The 15,134-nt window shown below is 51.7% G+C and overlaps 1 protein-coding gene across 24 annotated transcripts in view; it reads right to left on the reverse strand.

The window, feature by feature from the left end:
* fryl (furry homolog, like) overlaps positions 1-15,134 on the reverse strand; it is a 127,380-nt gene that overhangs the window by 33,239 nt on the left and 79,007 nt on the right. For all 24 annotated transcript variants that reach the window (XM_069193691.1, XM_069193758.1, XM_069193731.1 and 21 more), the window contains 20 exons: positions 14,730-14,838; positions 14,413-14,499; positions 13,820-13,991; positions 12,915-13,047; positions 12,681-12,788; positions 11,990-12,227; positions 11,203-11,391; positions 10,637-10,723; positions 10,100-10,368; positions 8,754-8,946; positions 8,053-8,177; positions 7,437-7,494; positions 7,016-7,107; positions 6,300-6,472; positions 4,506-4,666; positions 3,782-3,892; positions 1,915-2,069; positions 1,671-1,770; positions 1,221-1,389; positions 1-272 (listed from right to left, as the gene is read on the reverse strand). In XM_069193691.1, coding sequence (XP_069049792.1) covers positions 1-272; positions 1,221-1,389; positions 1,671-1,770; positions 1,915-2,069; positions 3,782-3,892; positions 4,506-4,666; positions 6,300-6,472; positions 7,016-7,107; positions 7,437-7,494; positions 8,053-8,177; positions 8,754-8,946; positions 10,100-10,368; positions 10,637-10,723; positions 11,203-11,391; positions 11,990-12,227; positions 12,681-12,788; positions 12,915-13,047; positions 13,820-13,991; positions 14,413-14,499; positions 14,730-14,838 — 3,001 coding nt within the window. The remainder of the gene's footprint in view (positions 273-1,220; positions 1,390-1,670; positions 1,771-1,914; positions 2,070-3,781; positions 3,893-4,505; positions 4,667-6,299; positions 6,473-7,015; positions 7,108-7,436; positions 7,495-8,052; positions 8,178-8,753; positions 8,947-10,099; positions 10,369-10,636; positions 10,724-11,202; positions 11,392-11,989; positions 12,228-12,680; positions 12,789-12,914; positions 13,048-13,819; positions 13,992-14,412; positions 14,500-14,729; positions 14,839-15,134) is intronic.

The raw sequence follows: 15,134 nt of genomic DNA on the forward strand, positions 1-15,134 counted from the left end.
CTTGGCCGTCATGAACATGAGGTTGTTGAGCACCATGGTGGTGGCGTGCGGGGAGCCCCAGCCCTCGCCCCGCAGCCAGCGCCGGCTGGTCACCATCATCATCTCCCGGTCCTTCAGGTCCTCCTCCGCCTCCCCCTCCGGCGGGGGCTCCTCCTGCCGCCGGGCTGACGGCTTGAAGTCCACCAGCTCCATGTTGTTCATCCAGGGCAGCAGGTAGTGCAGCATCACCTGCCGCCCACCGGGGTGTGCTGTCTGGATCCTCTGGCTGACCTCTGCGGGAACCCGCACACGGCAGAGAGGTCACGCCCGTGCGGGGACAGAGACACGCCCCCGAGCCCCCCCGGGGCCTTACTTCCTCACGCGCGCTCTCAAGGATCAGGAACACAGGCAGCCGGATTCCTGGCCGCAAACATGGACACGAGCAGCACCTCACACCCACGCCACTGCCAGTGTGCACCCGTACCACCTGCACGAGGTGTCGGAGCACCCAGGGGACAACACACACTCATTCCAAGTGCCGTTCCTCTTGTCATTCACGGCATCGCTGCGCCAGCACATATACGCATGCAGCTCACACTCAAATCTGATCGTATGTGGCAGCGTTATTTATATTTGATTGGATATGTCTGTAAAACGCACTGAATGTCCTGTGTAGTCCGTATACACACTTATTACTGTTGTTTGAGGCTGAAGGAAACCTACGTGGACAGTACAGCACATTCCGACGTTTGACATTTGACAGTCCTTCCAAGCATGACGCTCAGAAAGACGAGAACATGAGAATTTCTCGTCCAGCTTTCGCAGCGAGATAGGCTGGATGAGGGTGGGACCCCAATCAGAAATGAGTAACCAGCGTTGATGAAGAGCGCAGCCGGGACAGGCTGCTCATCCTGGATGCACTGCTCTCTTATTCACTCACCAGGTCTTTCAAAATCAAAACTTGGTCCAATAAGCCAGGGGCTCCCAGTGCCGGTCAGGGTTGACACTGCAGCTGAGCTCTCTATCTGAACGAACCCGTCCCTCAACCCGCCAACAAGCTGCTCGGCTGCAACCTTTGCAAGACTTCGTTTTCAACACAGATGATCGGGGGTTGTAAGTTAATTAAGATTCGCTACAGTTTAAGAGGCGACTTTCCCACGTGTCCAGGAGATTCCAGCGGTTAGCGGGTCTGTTAGGGGTTCGGTTTTTAACTGCGTGCTCCGATGCTGGCGGGGCTCTACCTGAGAAGATGGGCATGGTGAGCTCGGGGTAGGTCCTGGCCAGCTCCTCGGACAGCTGGTAGTAGGAGACGGAGTAGAGGTGTGGCAGAGGGGAGGGAGGACTCAGGATCCCTTCGTGCCTCTGGATCTCCAGCTTGTGCGCGTAGCGGAACAGCTTGGGCTCCAGGATCTGGGATGGGCAGGACACACAGGGTGCTCGTTACACACGCTGGGGCCGAGCGCTCGGAGCAGGTATCGGCAAGTCTCCATGAAGAGGCACAGCCATTCTGAACAGTTAGAAATGGCCTTTATCCAAACATTCACGTTAAACCTTCGAGACGGCACACCGCGACACTGCGATTAGAGAGACCGCGCATTGCGTTTTCAGCAGACCGCAGGAAACCCTCATGGGTTTCATCTGTGCACGAAGGTAAATCGAAGACACACAGCTTTGGGTAACGACAGACACACCTGCAGCAGCTGCATGGCAACTTCGTAGACGTCCCTGGAAGAGTCGGCTGCTTTAAAGAGGATCAGGTTGAGGAGGACCACCGTGTCGAACTGGTAGTCCCTGCGGGGGGACAAGTTCAAGCTGTGAGCCCCAGTGAAAAGGAACATTAAAGCACAATTGGACATGCACAGGTTATCAGACGCTGAATTTTACGACCCTTCGGCCTGCTGGTGAGACACGCCTGGCGCTGGAGGAGGACGGTACCTGTTGTGGAAGACGTTCGCGATGGCTTTGAAGCAGCCGGCTGCCACCCGCCGCGAGCCGGTGTAGCAGCGGTCCACCGCCCAGAACATGAGGTTGCTCTGGTCCGGGTTCAGCTCCAGCAGCAGCGTGACGGCCTCGCAGCCCAGCTGGTGCACCTGGACAGGGAGAGCAGGCCGGCTCAGAAGCGGAACAGGCCAGGGGCGTCGGACCGCCGCCCTCGGGTCAAATGGACAGCAGAGGACACTCGGCCCATCCGGACCGCTTGGCTTCAGTAGCCGACCGATCCAGAGATCTTGTGTGAACGAGGCAGCGCTCTGTTCCACGCCTCTACAACTCTTAGGGTAAAGAAGTGCCTCCGGTCCTTGGACTTCAATGCACTCCCACTGCTCTCTGGCTCCAGTTTCTCAAAATGAGGTTTCTGCCTACTTGTATCAGCAGCCCTTGCAGTCTGCACTGGACTAAAGAAGTTGGGCTCTTTGAGCCCGTCACCTCAGCACATTCCTTCCAACCCGGCTGTTCCTCTCTGGACCGATTCCAGGGCAGCAATACCCTTGGTACTGCAGTGACCAGAACTGACCGCTATTTTAAATGAGGTCTCATTAGGGCACTGTACACATTTTAACACAACATCCATTGATTTCAATTCTCCACTTTTAACTACATATGCTAACACTGTTTGCTTTGAAGATGAAAATAATGTGCCAACAAATACCTAAGTCTTTTCCTTTAGTAAGGAAATCCAGGTGGGGCTGCACACTGGTGGTGGTGGAGGGGATCTCCATTACCTGTAAAGCGCTTTGAATGGAGTGTCCAGAAAAGCGCTATATTAGTGTCGGGAATTATTATTATAATTATAATAGCTTCTTAAAAGTTCAGTGATTTCCTGTACTTTTGTGGTTCCTGGTTTTGCTGCCTACATATAACACTCTGGTCTTTTCTAAATTAAAATGTTTTGAATTTGCTTAGAAAACACTAAATAAGTAAAAAATACAGCAGACATGACATTAAGACAAGAGCAGCGTACACACAAGCAGTAACAGTTTCTCTTCAGGTGCTTCAGGACAATGAGATGTTAGAAGGGCAAAATATCCTTGTGTTGGATTACAACAATTAAACACCTCGCTCTTCAGCATCAAAATGTCTTAACATATAACGTATATGTGGTGGTATTTTAGCATAGAATTAAAAGCAATACATTTTACCAGATTAGTCAATATGATTTCTTCACATACTAATTCCAAAAAGATCCTGTCTATGCTGAGAAAAACCAATAAGCAGTGATACTCTGCGTGAACTGTAGGAGTTCACAACGGGTCAACCAGTTACATATCATCCCAACATACTGCAGGCCGATTTCAGATTCCTTTAAAAAAGCTTTCAAGACCTTACAGAACACTACTGACTGACTGCCAGTAGATGGCACCGTTGTAAAGCAAATGCAAGAAACTGCTTGCCGAGACTTCATGGAACATTTCAACATTGACTTTGAAACAGTTCCTTTTCCTCGGATACCTAAGGCAGTACTCCATTCTGGAGCTATAATAAACCCCAATTCATCATGCCAGCACAAGCTCATTATGTGTGGAATAATCTACCGCAGCACAGCTGGAAAGCAGAGTGACTTGGATTGATCAAAGGAATTCAAGGGTCCGAAAGATACTGGAAACCCAGCGGACGGGGTTTTGCTGAACAACATCCTTGAATCCACCCCATTACTGCTCTTTTATAACCACCTACAAGGAACACTGATTTAGTAAACATCCTTGGACCAATCGTCCATAGTTTGGTAATGGAGAAAGCTTTCATTGTGTCTGGTGCTTGTTAAACCCCTGCTACAGTAAGAGAAGACAGAGAAGAGCTCTCTTACCTTTCTGTCTTGGGAATCCAATATATTATCGAGCCACTTGTACAGATACCCATCTGACGACAAGCCGACATTATCAGCCACAGGCCCGCAGCACAGTACAGCAGACATAGCCTGAACAAGGGGAAAGGGATTGAATTGAGTTAGAGGTGAAGTTTCAGTGATGGCCTGACAGGACATCCTCTTCTAAGAGGAATACATGATGAAGGCCCTGATACAACAGGAATTTTAAACTGCGGTCTTTGTCCTTACAGGAAATCAACTGTGAAAAAAGCCATAACATTTATCAGGATTTTTGTACAAAACGCATTCAATCATGTGAAAGCATTTAAAATACCCTGAAAATGAGGTCCAATATTGAAACGAAGTGATGAAATAAACTGGACCGACTGAGTGTCCAGCAGATCATCTCAATAGTCAGGGTGACAGCGCAGTACGGAGAGCTGATCGATCCGCGGGCCTCTGACTGCTGCTTGAAGGCACGTCAGGGCATCGACTTCTGCAACAGGGATGGCCTGCCTGGTCCAGACTTCCTCCACCCTCAACTCTGAAACCATGAGCCTGCTATCGCAACTCCTGCCACTGAACGGTCAGCCTCAAACTGTCAGATCTGGATACCCCGGAGACTGGGGTGCCCTCTCCAGATCTCAGAGCCTGGAGATTGGGGTGCCCTCTCCAGATCTCAGAGCCTGGAGATTGGGGTGCCCTCTCCAGATCTCAGACCTACCTTCAGCGCGCAGTACTGGTGCCGGTTGATCTGCATGTTCCTGTCGCTGTAGCGGTCCAGGGGCGTGAACATGATGCTGAAGGGCCCGGCCCAGTGACTGAACAGCATGAAGAGGCTGTGGCGCAGGCTCTGCTGGGGGAAGATGGTCCTTCTCTGGTGCACTGCAACACACACATAACACACACCAGCTCCCTCAGTGCACTATAGCGCCACATTCAGAACACAGGAACACGGAAGTTCAAAGGCAGTTCATAATGAAAAGGACGCTTGGGATATCCTAACAGAAGACCACTGACGGTCACTACATGCCTTTGCTGCAGGAAGAACTGGAGACTGTATTGACCACTTTCTTGTTATTCCAGTTTTACTTTTGATTGCCAGACTTATTTATACCTCGTCAAAAGAAATGTGTAGGAGGCTTTAAATTATATGCCACAAGCTTGTAGAAAAAAATAATAACTGAGAATAAATGTATTATCAGTAAGATTGTAATGCAGAACACATGAAGGAAGGGGAGTCAGGCCAGCAGCGGGGTTAATTCATTAATTAGCAATGTTTTACATCTTAGCTCACTAATTACAAAGCACTGTCCATCATTAGCTGGCACATACTGTATACCCATATAATGTTTTTTGTTTGTATACTTGCATTTAATGCCCTAAGGTCTGACGGTTATTGACATCCTAAAATATGTTCCAAGCCCTGTTAAGACCAATGAACATAAATGCAATGATTCTCTAGAGGCCATCATTTGCTCTCGAGGTGAAAAGCTCGTGAAGGTGAGCTACAGTTGCACGTGTCTCTTGCCCGGTGGAGCTGCGTTATTTTCGTGATTCAGAAATCTCATCACGCAGCAGCCCTGGCAGCTCACTGAGGCCGGAGCAAAGAGAGCAGGGCACCCAGGCCTGGGTCACTCTGACAGGGGGATGATGGCTGTACACCTGTGGAGGCCAGCTGGGAGCTCAGAGCCTCACAGAGGCTGCAATCTCAATCACGGTGCACAACTAATGAAAAGGTCCTTTGTTTCCACAACAGCATGATGTAGGGAGAAACTTTCAAAAGGTACAGCAGGTCCTGAGGCAGACCTACAGTTACTGCGCGTGCTTTCTCTCGGAGAGACAGGCTACTTTAATCCGTAACTTATATTCCTACATAGACGACCTAACAGCTTGCACAGCTGCTTGTCTCAAAACAAAAACGATCACTAGGAAACTAACTACATCATTGTGCAAAGTATGTTAACAGCATAACAGCAGTTCAATACAGAACAGCAGGTTAAAAAGGACAAGTTCGTTCAAGCACAGGACAAGGGTGGCCGGCCCTGCTGGACTGTGGCTCTCCTCACTCTCTACACCAGGCCCAGCTACCTCTGGGATAGAGCCGCATGCATTAATCACAGCTTTCTGACTTTTTAATCCATAATCATCTCCTCCTCCCACACTATGACAGTGCATTTCTAAATCCAGATGGTAACATTTCAGAATGAGAGACATCTACAGGTATGGTATAATTAAGCTACTACTGACACAGCTTGCTGAGTGCTTGTAAATAGTAACTATACTGTCCATCTTATTGGAGAACCCTGAAAGGTATTTATTCATTTTATATATTTGAAAGCTAATAAGTACCTTGTTAGCTTTTTCAAAGGACCTGCACAACACCCATTAAGTGAAAGCCTATCATTCATTCATAACCACATGGCTGACAGGGGTCTCCCGTTCTGTCCTGTCATTCTGTCAGGCTCTACAGAAGCCCCCTGTGCACGGCCACAGGCGAGTCAGGCGTTTGCCTCACCTGGGACATTCTGAATAATGTTCGCCACCAAGGCACTGAAGTGGCATCGGATGTCCTTCAGGGTGTCGGAGTCCTTGTCGTTCTCGGCCTCCAGCAGCTGCCGGGTGAGATCGACGTACTCCAGCAGGGTGTTGTTGAGGGAGTGCGTTTCGCCGTCGAGGCCCCCGCTAGCCCTGGGCGGGGAGAGCGGCCGAGGAGGAGGACGGTTAAGGCGCTGCGGGGGTCCGCCCCAGAGACCCGCCATAACTGCAACCCCCTATCTTCCCCCAGGCTGCGACATTTAAAGATGCTCCCCAACTGGGTAAAGCACTGTTAAAAAAGTGAGCTCCACCGTTCCTGGTGTGCTTCCCAGTGTCTTGATGGGAGAACGACTTCACCCCCCTGCCCACCCCCAGGACTGACCAAGCTTGCATTCAGCCCTGAACGGCCCCGCATGGGCGAGGAGCCACGGCTGCAGCTAAACACGCCGCTTCAAAGCGAATTCTGGACGCTAGGTGTTTTTTTTACCCCTTTTCGCAGAATATATTTTAACCACGGCACTTTCTTTTGAATTAAAAAGACACCGGGGAATGGGCTCCACCTTAGCGATCATGCTCAGGAGAGCTGAAGTGCCAAGAACACGGCCCTGCCGGGCCAGGACAGTCCTGCATAACCCGTAACAATCCGACGCATAAAGAGAGATGGACCGAGGACGGTCCTGCCAGCCGAGCACTTACGTCTGACTGATGACCCCAGCATCTGCCAGCAATTCAAAGATCCTCACAAGCTGAACGCGCAGAATATCTCGACGCCTGCGTCTCTTCATATTCTGCACAAAAAGACAGACTCAGACTTTCACATCCCAGACAGGTAAGAGGCCTTTAAATGTGCAGTTTGAAGGAGAGAAATTTGAAAGTCAAGCAGGAACTACATTGTATCTTTTTATGTACATTATCCCATACAGTATATACCATGAGACAAACAAAAATACACTGGAAATGGATTTTATTTTCTAATAAGACTATCAATTGAACTAAAAGGTTAAAAAAACTTCACCCATACAGAATGCTGTACATGTACGGGACTCATCAACCTGTATTTTAATTTTAATGGGTTTATTTTTACAAGACAAGCGATGTGATCAGGAATTGTACCTACTTCTGGTCTCCTTTCAAGTGCTTCCTTGATAATAGGATTCAACTCTTCTAAGAGTTCTCTGTGGAAAAAGGGTAGGAGAACATCAGTGAGCTCCTGGGCTTCTTAAAAAACACAACAGAAGTGCATCAGTTTGACCACAAGCTGCTCCATGTGTTACTGGTGCTGGAGATGAAATATCACCCAGACTGAAAACACCAGGACTGCTAAGCTCCGCTTGCATGAGTTCCGTGGGCCACAAGCCTCCAGAACAGCCGCCTGGAGATTCAGGCACACTCTCCAGCTCCAGGAGCCTGAGCTATAAGCCGTGACAAGGAGGTTACAAAAGGAAGAGGGGAGAGATCTGATAGAGCACTATTCAGGAGCGCTCGTGTGCGTTTCGCAGACACTGGAACAAGCCTGCGCAGCGCTGTGAGACAGAGAGCCAGTGAACGGTGTCCCAACCCTGGGAATCCAGTAGTCGAAAGCAGCACGTTATCCAGGCCCGGAGCGGAGGAGATCAGCCCGAGTGGCTCCCTCCTGTTCCATCCTCTGACCATGCCAAAGCCATGGCCTGTGTCTGACGACCTTCGACCTCTCCTCCCTGAGGGAACGCCGGAGTCGGGGCTAGGAGACCTACCGGAAGGCCACGGGGTTGGTCCGGCCAAGCCCCAGGACGAGGGATTCGGTGATGTCCATGCTCTCGGAGCGCATCATCGGGACTACGTGCTTAAACAGGGATGAGGGGGAGGGAATGCCGATGATCTGAAACGGGAAGACGAGGCAGGCGAGAGACTTCTTTACTGAGTTATTCACAACGTTTTCACAAATATGTCCATATTCCAGTAGGCTTCATAACACATAGGCAAAAGACATTTAAGACAAGACAAAGGCTGCAAACCACAGCTGCTCTTCTAAAGACCTCAACATGAAGGGAGCATCGAGTGCAGGACAGCTTGTGTCCAGGGTGAGCAGTGTGTAGGATAGTGTGCCCAGGGTGCAGGACAGCTTGTGTCCAGGGTGAGCAGTGTGTAGGACAGCGTGTCCAGGGTACAGGACAGCATGTGTCCAGGGTGCAGAAGACTGTGTGCCCAGGGTGCAGGACAGCTTGTGTCCAGGGTGAGCAGTGTGTAGGACAGCGTGTCCAGGGTACAGGACAGCATGTGTCCAGGGTGCAGAAGACTGTGTGCCCAGGGTGCAGGACAGCTTGTGTCCAGGGTGAGCAGTGTGTAGGACAGCGTGTCCAGGGTACAGGACAGCATGTGTCCAGGGTGCAGAAGACTGTGTGCCCAGGGTGCGGGGTGTGAGGAAGTGTGTCAGCCTGCTGGTGCTGAGCATCACCTTGGAGTCGTAGCTGTACCCGCTGTCAGGGGTGGAGGCCAGGGTCTCCGGCGGGGAGCAGCGCACGGAGCCGGAGGAGGAGGAGGGGGTGCAGGTGGCTGCACTGCAGCACAGGATCAGGTAGTTCCTCCAGAGGCCGATGTAGGAGTCGCTGCTGCTCGTGGCGTTCACCTTCTTGGCGTTGATCGGGCTGCTGGGGAGAGAGCCGGCACAGCACTGCTCAGATTGCTGCATCAGGCGCACAGCTCCTGCAATAACACTTCACCTCCTGTCCTCAGACAGGCACCAGTCTGATGTCTTATCAAACCTTCCTTTACAGGAGTAAAGTTCACAACTTAATAACCACCTCGGAAGAGGGAAACACAGCAGCTCATGTGTGTTCCCCAGTGGCACTTCTCGCCGACATTGAGGAGGAGAGGAGAAGCCGAGTTTACTCCACACTGGGGGTGCAGAACCAGCACAGGGTGCCATTCAACTGCTTCTTTCAGCGGAGCTCGTGCAAGCTGCAGTGCCGTCAGCACTCCAAGTTATTTAAAGAACTTTTTATAGGTCGACTCTGCTGGTGCCACCTGAACACCCAGCTGGCTCAAGACTCTTTAAAAAAAAAGACTGTTATTTAATCATGCATTTAATTTAATTGTCATTTAAGATTGCCATTTGATTGACTTGAAAATTTATCGGGAGATGAATTTGTGGAAGATGACAAGAAGACTGTGATGACCGGACGTGGCCAGTGATAGCCAGCTACTGCCAGTAAGAACAGTTAACAAAGGAGGGGAGGCCGCATGTCCCTTCCAGCCCGCTTGGCAGTAAGTAGATCACTGATCTGAGGCCTTCATGGGCCACATGTTGCTGACTCCCATAAGCCAGAAGTATTCCAGAACTTTAGCACATGTTTCCCCATCCGCTGGGGGAGGCAGCACTTACACTTTCTCTCCTGTCTAGAGGTCAAACATGAGCATGCAGCATTAGGACTTGCATGCATTATTAGGCAAGATCAATTTACTGGCCATATACAATTTCTTGTATGAGGAATTCGTCTTTCCGCATACCCCAGCTTGCTCACCATATGAACGAATGGTTATAATGGTTATGAATGGTAATGAATGTGTGTATTCCTTTATGAGAAGAAATTACTTTTTTGGCAGAGTAAAATGGGATGAAACAGATCGTGAACCATCGCTCCTTTAGTTTCATGTCTGCAAACCAGCACCATGAGCTGTCTGAAGGGGTCGCGCACATGGGCGAAACGTCACGCCGACGTGCCCAGGTCACCGCTCTGCTGTGACGGCTGTCATGGCGGCGCTGCCCTCGACCACAAAGCGCCAGAGAGCGGGAGGACTTACTTGATGTCCACCTGTGGGGAGAGCAGCTGCAGGCGGGTGTAGGCGAACATCCAGGCGTAGCTGAGGGCGGTGGGGCAGTGCTTGGGCAGGTGCTCCTGCTTCAGGTAGCTGGACAGGCTGATGACCCAGGGGTCCTGGCCCTGGGTCACGTGCGCAAAGATCCAGATGTGCGAGGGGCTGACCACGTCGAACTGGTGGCTGATGGGAGAGGAGCTCCACTCGGCCAGCGCCTGCAGGTCGATGCCGCTGGGGCAGTACAGCAGGTTGGTCTGCGGGGAGACAGGTCACAGAACCACAGCGCTCGGTGAAGATGCAAACAGCAACGGGGCAGCAGTCTCCCCCACCACATGTCCCCCAAGGCGAGCAGGAGCCCCAGAGCCAGGAAAAGCCAGGTGCAACGGAGTAATCCTACGAAATGCTATGAGGGGAAGTGTGAGACTCAGGCTGCAGAAGCAAGCCCGGGAACTGGACACTGTTTCCTTCGGTACGTATTCAACAGTGTTCTTGCTGCAACACGGGTTCCGCGGGTTCACTCACCTGATCGGCCCCGGTGAGGTGGATGAAGCTCTCCAGCACAGACGCGCTCAGCCTGTCCATCACGTCGATGGCCAGCTCCTCGTCACCCTGCGCTCAGCCACACGGATATCAGAGACCGAGATTCAGCTCGTTGCTAAGAACTGCCGGGGCACTTTCTTTAAAGCGAAGCCTAGCGGACTTTTCCACAAGGAAGTGCAAAGCCACCCACCAACAGTTTCGGCCAGACAGATATACTACAGCATGGAGCCTCCTCTTTCAGAAACAGATTTAAAGTGACATGTAATATTCAAAGGGAACCTTAGGCCTCTACAGTATTTATATATTAAGACTTCAATGGGCCACTAGGTTGTAAAGATTCATGTGCTTTATAATTCCAAACCCACTGTAAAGCTCTCCCCAGTAAACTCTCCCTTACATCATGCAGTTTCAGACAGCTCTTCCACCACGTGAGCACAGAAAAATGGCTTTAGAACAAAGCAAGTCCTCTAGGGCCGAGAGCTGAAGGACATCATCACACCCAGCCCAAACCCCTTATTCAAATGGAGCGGGGCGAGGCTGGCCCGTACCTTCGACATCCCCAGGGCGGCGTGCAGGGCTCGGACCTCACGCAGGACGTTGACGGCCAGCCGGCGCGTGGCCGGCCGGCAGCTGCAGAGGACCACCAGGGCGAAGCCCTCCACCACGTGGGACACGCTGGAGAAGGGCGCCCTCTCCAGGGGCAGGGAGTGAGAGCTGCCGTTGGGAACGCCGGACTGCTGCGGGGGCGACAGGGCAGGAACCGGGTGAGAAACAGCCCGAGCGCAGGGACTCCCTCCGCTCCAGGCCAAGGGACAGACGCGTTCTGGCAAAATCTTTCAGAAACCGCCCCCCGGACAGCCACGTTTGCAGGAGCGAAAGAAACACAAGCAAAGAATGCCCTTTCTTTAAGGCTTCTTACATTTAACCCCCTAATTCTAAAGAACTAGTCAGGGAAACGTGATGGGAATAAAAGGCCAATATCTAAAAACTGACACCTGGAAATCTGGTTAGTGAGGTAAACGAGAAGCATCTTGTCAGGGACATGCAAACCAAAATGATGGTCGTAAGAGCCGATGGTGATGTGTGAAACAGAATCTTCACGAATCCCGAGACAGTAACGCCTTGAAAACGAACGCGTCTGTATTACTGGAAGAAAGGAACCACAGAAGGACTGCTACCGACGTGCAGAGAAGCCGACAAAACTGGGCGGGGTCGTTTCCTGAAACGATCCGCGATCCGCGACCCCCCACCCCAGCGGACGCCTCACGAAGACTCCGACGCCCGAAACGCGTGACCCAAACGCCCCCCCACCCCTTCCCCGAAGTCCCAGGGTACCGGGGAGTCCTGCGTCCTGCTGGACGACTGCACGGCCTGCCTCCACTGGCTGATGAGCTGCACCAGCATCTTCACCGCGTTGTCCAGCAGGGTGGGGTGCACGTCCGTGACCTCGCGCACGATGAAGTAGACGAAGCCAGAGAGCACATCCTCGCGCCAGTCGGGGAAGTCCACCATGAGAGCCTGCAGAGTGGTGAAGGCCAGGCCCCGCAGCTCCTCGTCCATGTGGATGGTCAGCCTGCAGCATTCACACGACAAGCAGTCTGAGTTTGCTTCAGTCCTGTAGTCTGTGTGGGTCCTAATGCCCCAGGACAGTGACAGGGACACTATACTCTAAAAAGGGTGCCGTCCTTTGGATGAGACGTAAACCCAGGTCCTAACTCTCTATGGTCTCTTTCTCGTAAATAGTAGGGGTGTTACCCCGGTGTCCTGGCCAAATTTAGTATAGTACTTTAGCACTAATGGACAACACACTTTAGTACTAATGTTTGAAACTTGATTGAGAAACATGTTGTGCCTGTTAAAATCCTTATGATTAGGTGCCTTTTCAGCAGCAGCACAGGTCAGATTACTTGATTATTTTTGCAGGGTCGGGTCTGACTCACTGCAGGCAGAACACAGAGAGCTGGGAGAGAGGGCACAGGTCTGTCCCACTGCACACAGCACAGAGAGAGAGAGCACAGGGTCTTACTTGGCCAGCAGTTCAATGAGGTCAGAGCGGCTCATGCCATCTGGGATTAGCCTGGGAATAGCAGCAACACAGGTCCGGAACAGGTCGATCTTCGGCTTCCTCTCTCCTCTGCACACAGCAAACACAGAAAGCAGGAATAACTCCGCTGTTACTTCTCATCCAAGCTCTCAGCACATTCCTTATGTTGCACTTGAAGCTTATTTGACTTTAATGTTAATTTAAAACAAAACTCACGTGATCATATCCTCAGGTTCCTTGTTGGACATCTGCACGTTTGTCATGCTCATCGACCTGCCGACTTCCTTGTCAAGGTGCCGCAGGATGTTATCCAAGGCCTTCCTGACTTGGGGATAGTAGAGTGACATGCCTGCAACGAGAGATCACTCCTCCGATCACTCCTGTGCCTGGAACTGCAACCCCAGGGTTTCCTACTGCCTCGTATCGCACCCCAACATCCCGGTCAGCAGCGACGCTTCCTTCAGGATGCTTCGGAGTTCTCCGTAAGAGGCCATGTGTGTGAGCGCACGGTGGGGGAGCCACCAGGGGGCGTAAGCTGGAACAGTGAGGGTTCTGAGGTTTGAGGTGGTGAGGAGGCTCAGTCACGAGCAAAGCCCATGGACGAGTTCAATGGGGAAGCAGAGCTTCGCTAAAACATGAAACCACAGCCAATCAGAAATCTACTGTAAGTACATACTGCATGTTTATACAGTAGTAAAGACAAACATGCTTTATCTAATGGGATGCACATAAAAGTCCCTTTCAATGGCTTTTTTCTATATATTCCTATACCGACCTCCACTCGCCCACGAAGTCTGAAGCATTCTCAGATGGCTATCTGTATGAAATAGTCAAAGTGGCTCACCAGTGACTGACAGTAGCTAGAACCCGCCAGGGAAAGGACTGGGCTTTTGTCTCCAAATCAAGCACGATATTACTGAAGAGGCTTTTTAGACAACACTTTAAATCGCACTAGTGGACTACAAGCTTGTCAGGAGCCTCTTCGCTTTGACGCCCTGAAACAGGGGCAGAGATAAAAGCGGTACAGTTGAGCAACAGAGCCCGACACCCAGAACGCGCCGGCTCTACGTGCTGAGGACACAGGGAGCCGCCTTGCTTCCACGCGCCTGCCAGCAACCCACCTATGACTTTGGCCTCCTCGTCCGTCAGCGTGGTGTTGAGGAAGATCTTCTTCACGCGCAGCGTGTTCCCCGAGGGCAGCGTCACGCCTGTGGTTGGCATGGGGGGCTCCCCGTCCTTCTGCTGGAGGCTGTCGGCGATGACCAGGAAGGCCCGCAGGCCGATGTTCATCCTCTGGAAGACAGCACAGACGGCACGGAGCTGGAGACGGCCTGGCTCCACCGGGACCAGGCGGACTGAGCCCAAGGCCCCGAGAGACGTGCGGATACTGAGCGAGGTCTTGAGGAGGCAGACCCTCCAGAGCGAAAACCGACCAGCGAGGGATCGCAGACATGAAGGAGGAGGCCTGAGTCTGCAAGCCCAGCCATCTGAGCTGGTCGTGAAACCTTTCCTTAAACCTGGACTACACTCTCCCTTATTTTTTCTGTTGGACACAACGAGGAATCCGAATGTCTTATTACTGAGGATAAAGCGTTTTTTCCTCATCTTCACATATCATAGAAAGCAATCAAATGAAGAGACTCGCCATTGAAAGGGCAGCACTGCCTCCCTGTATCGAGCTTTCACTTCTGTCCGCCGTGGGAAAGGCACTCACCTCGGGGTTGATCGTGAACGTCTTGTGTGATTTCCCTACGCAGAGCAGGTCGTAGATGATTTCTTTCATAGCGAAATCAAGTCTTTCCTGCCACGGGAGAGAAACAAATCCATCAATAGGTCAAAAACAGACATTTTTCTCCTGCCGGATCTCAAACATACTGATGCTCAGACTGCTCTTGACCAGAGGTGCAGAGATGGGGTTTTTAAATCACATTGAAACGGCAAACCTATCAATTAAATTGCAAGGTTGAGGGCAGGACGATAAAACATTGTGCAGGAAAGGAAGACGTGCCGCGCGTGATGACGCCGGCTCACCTGAGCGATGAACTGGATGATCTTGACGAAGATGTTGAGGGGCGTGTCGCGGGGCACCACGCTGCGGGAGCCCTTGGGGAAGAGCGCCGAGACGATGCTGAGGAGGCGGCTGTGAGGAGAGACGCCAAGACACGGGGTGAGCGAGAGACAGGGGTGCGCTCGGACGCTGGTCAGGATCGACAAGGCAGAACAGAACCGGGGGGGGTCAACAGAGCTTTTACTCCATTAAACCTCTGGAATCTATCAGCATCACCTATCAGACACCTAACGCAAGCAGTCTGTGACAGTGAAGTCCAGCCATGAGCTCCTGCTGGATTAGCATGCTGTACACTCCCCCAGATCCTCCGATACCCTGTGGTACCTCAGATAGCCTTGGTGGCCCATAGTCAGATTCCTGTAAACCTC

This window comes from Lepisosteus oculatus, chromosome 1, assembly GCF_040954835.1.
Source record: "Lepisosteus oculatus isolate fLepOcu1 chromosome 1, fLepOcu1.hap2, whole genome shotgun sequence".
In the NCBI taxonomy this organism is placed as follows: Eukaryota; Metazoa; Chordata; class Actinopteri; order Semionotiformes; family Lepisosteidae; genus Lepisosteus; species Lepisosteus oculatus.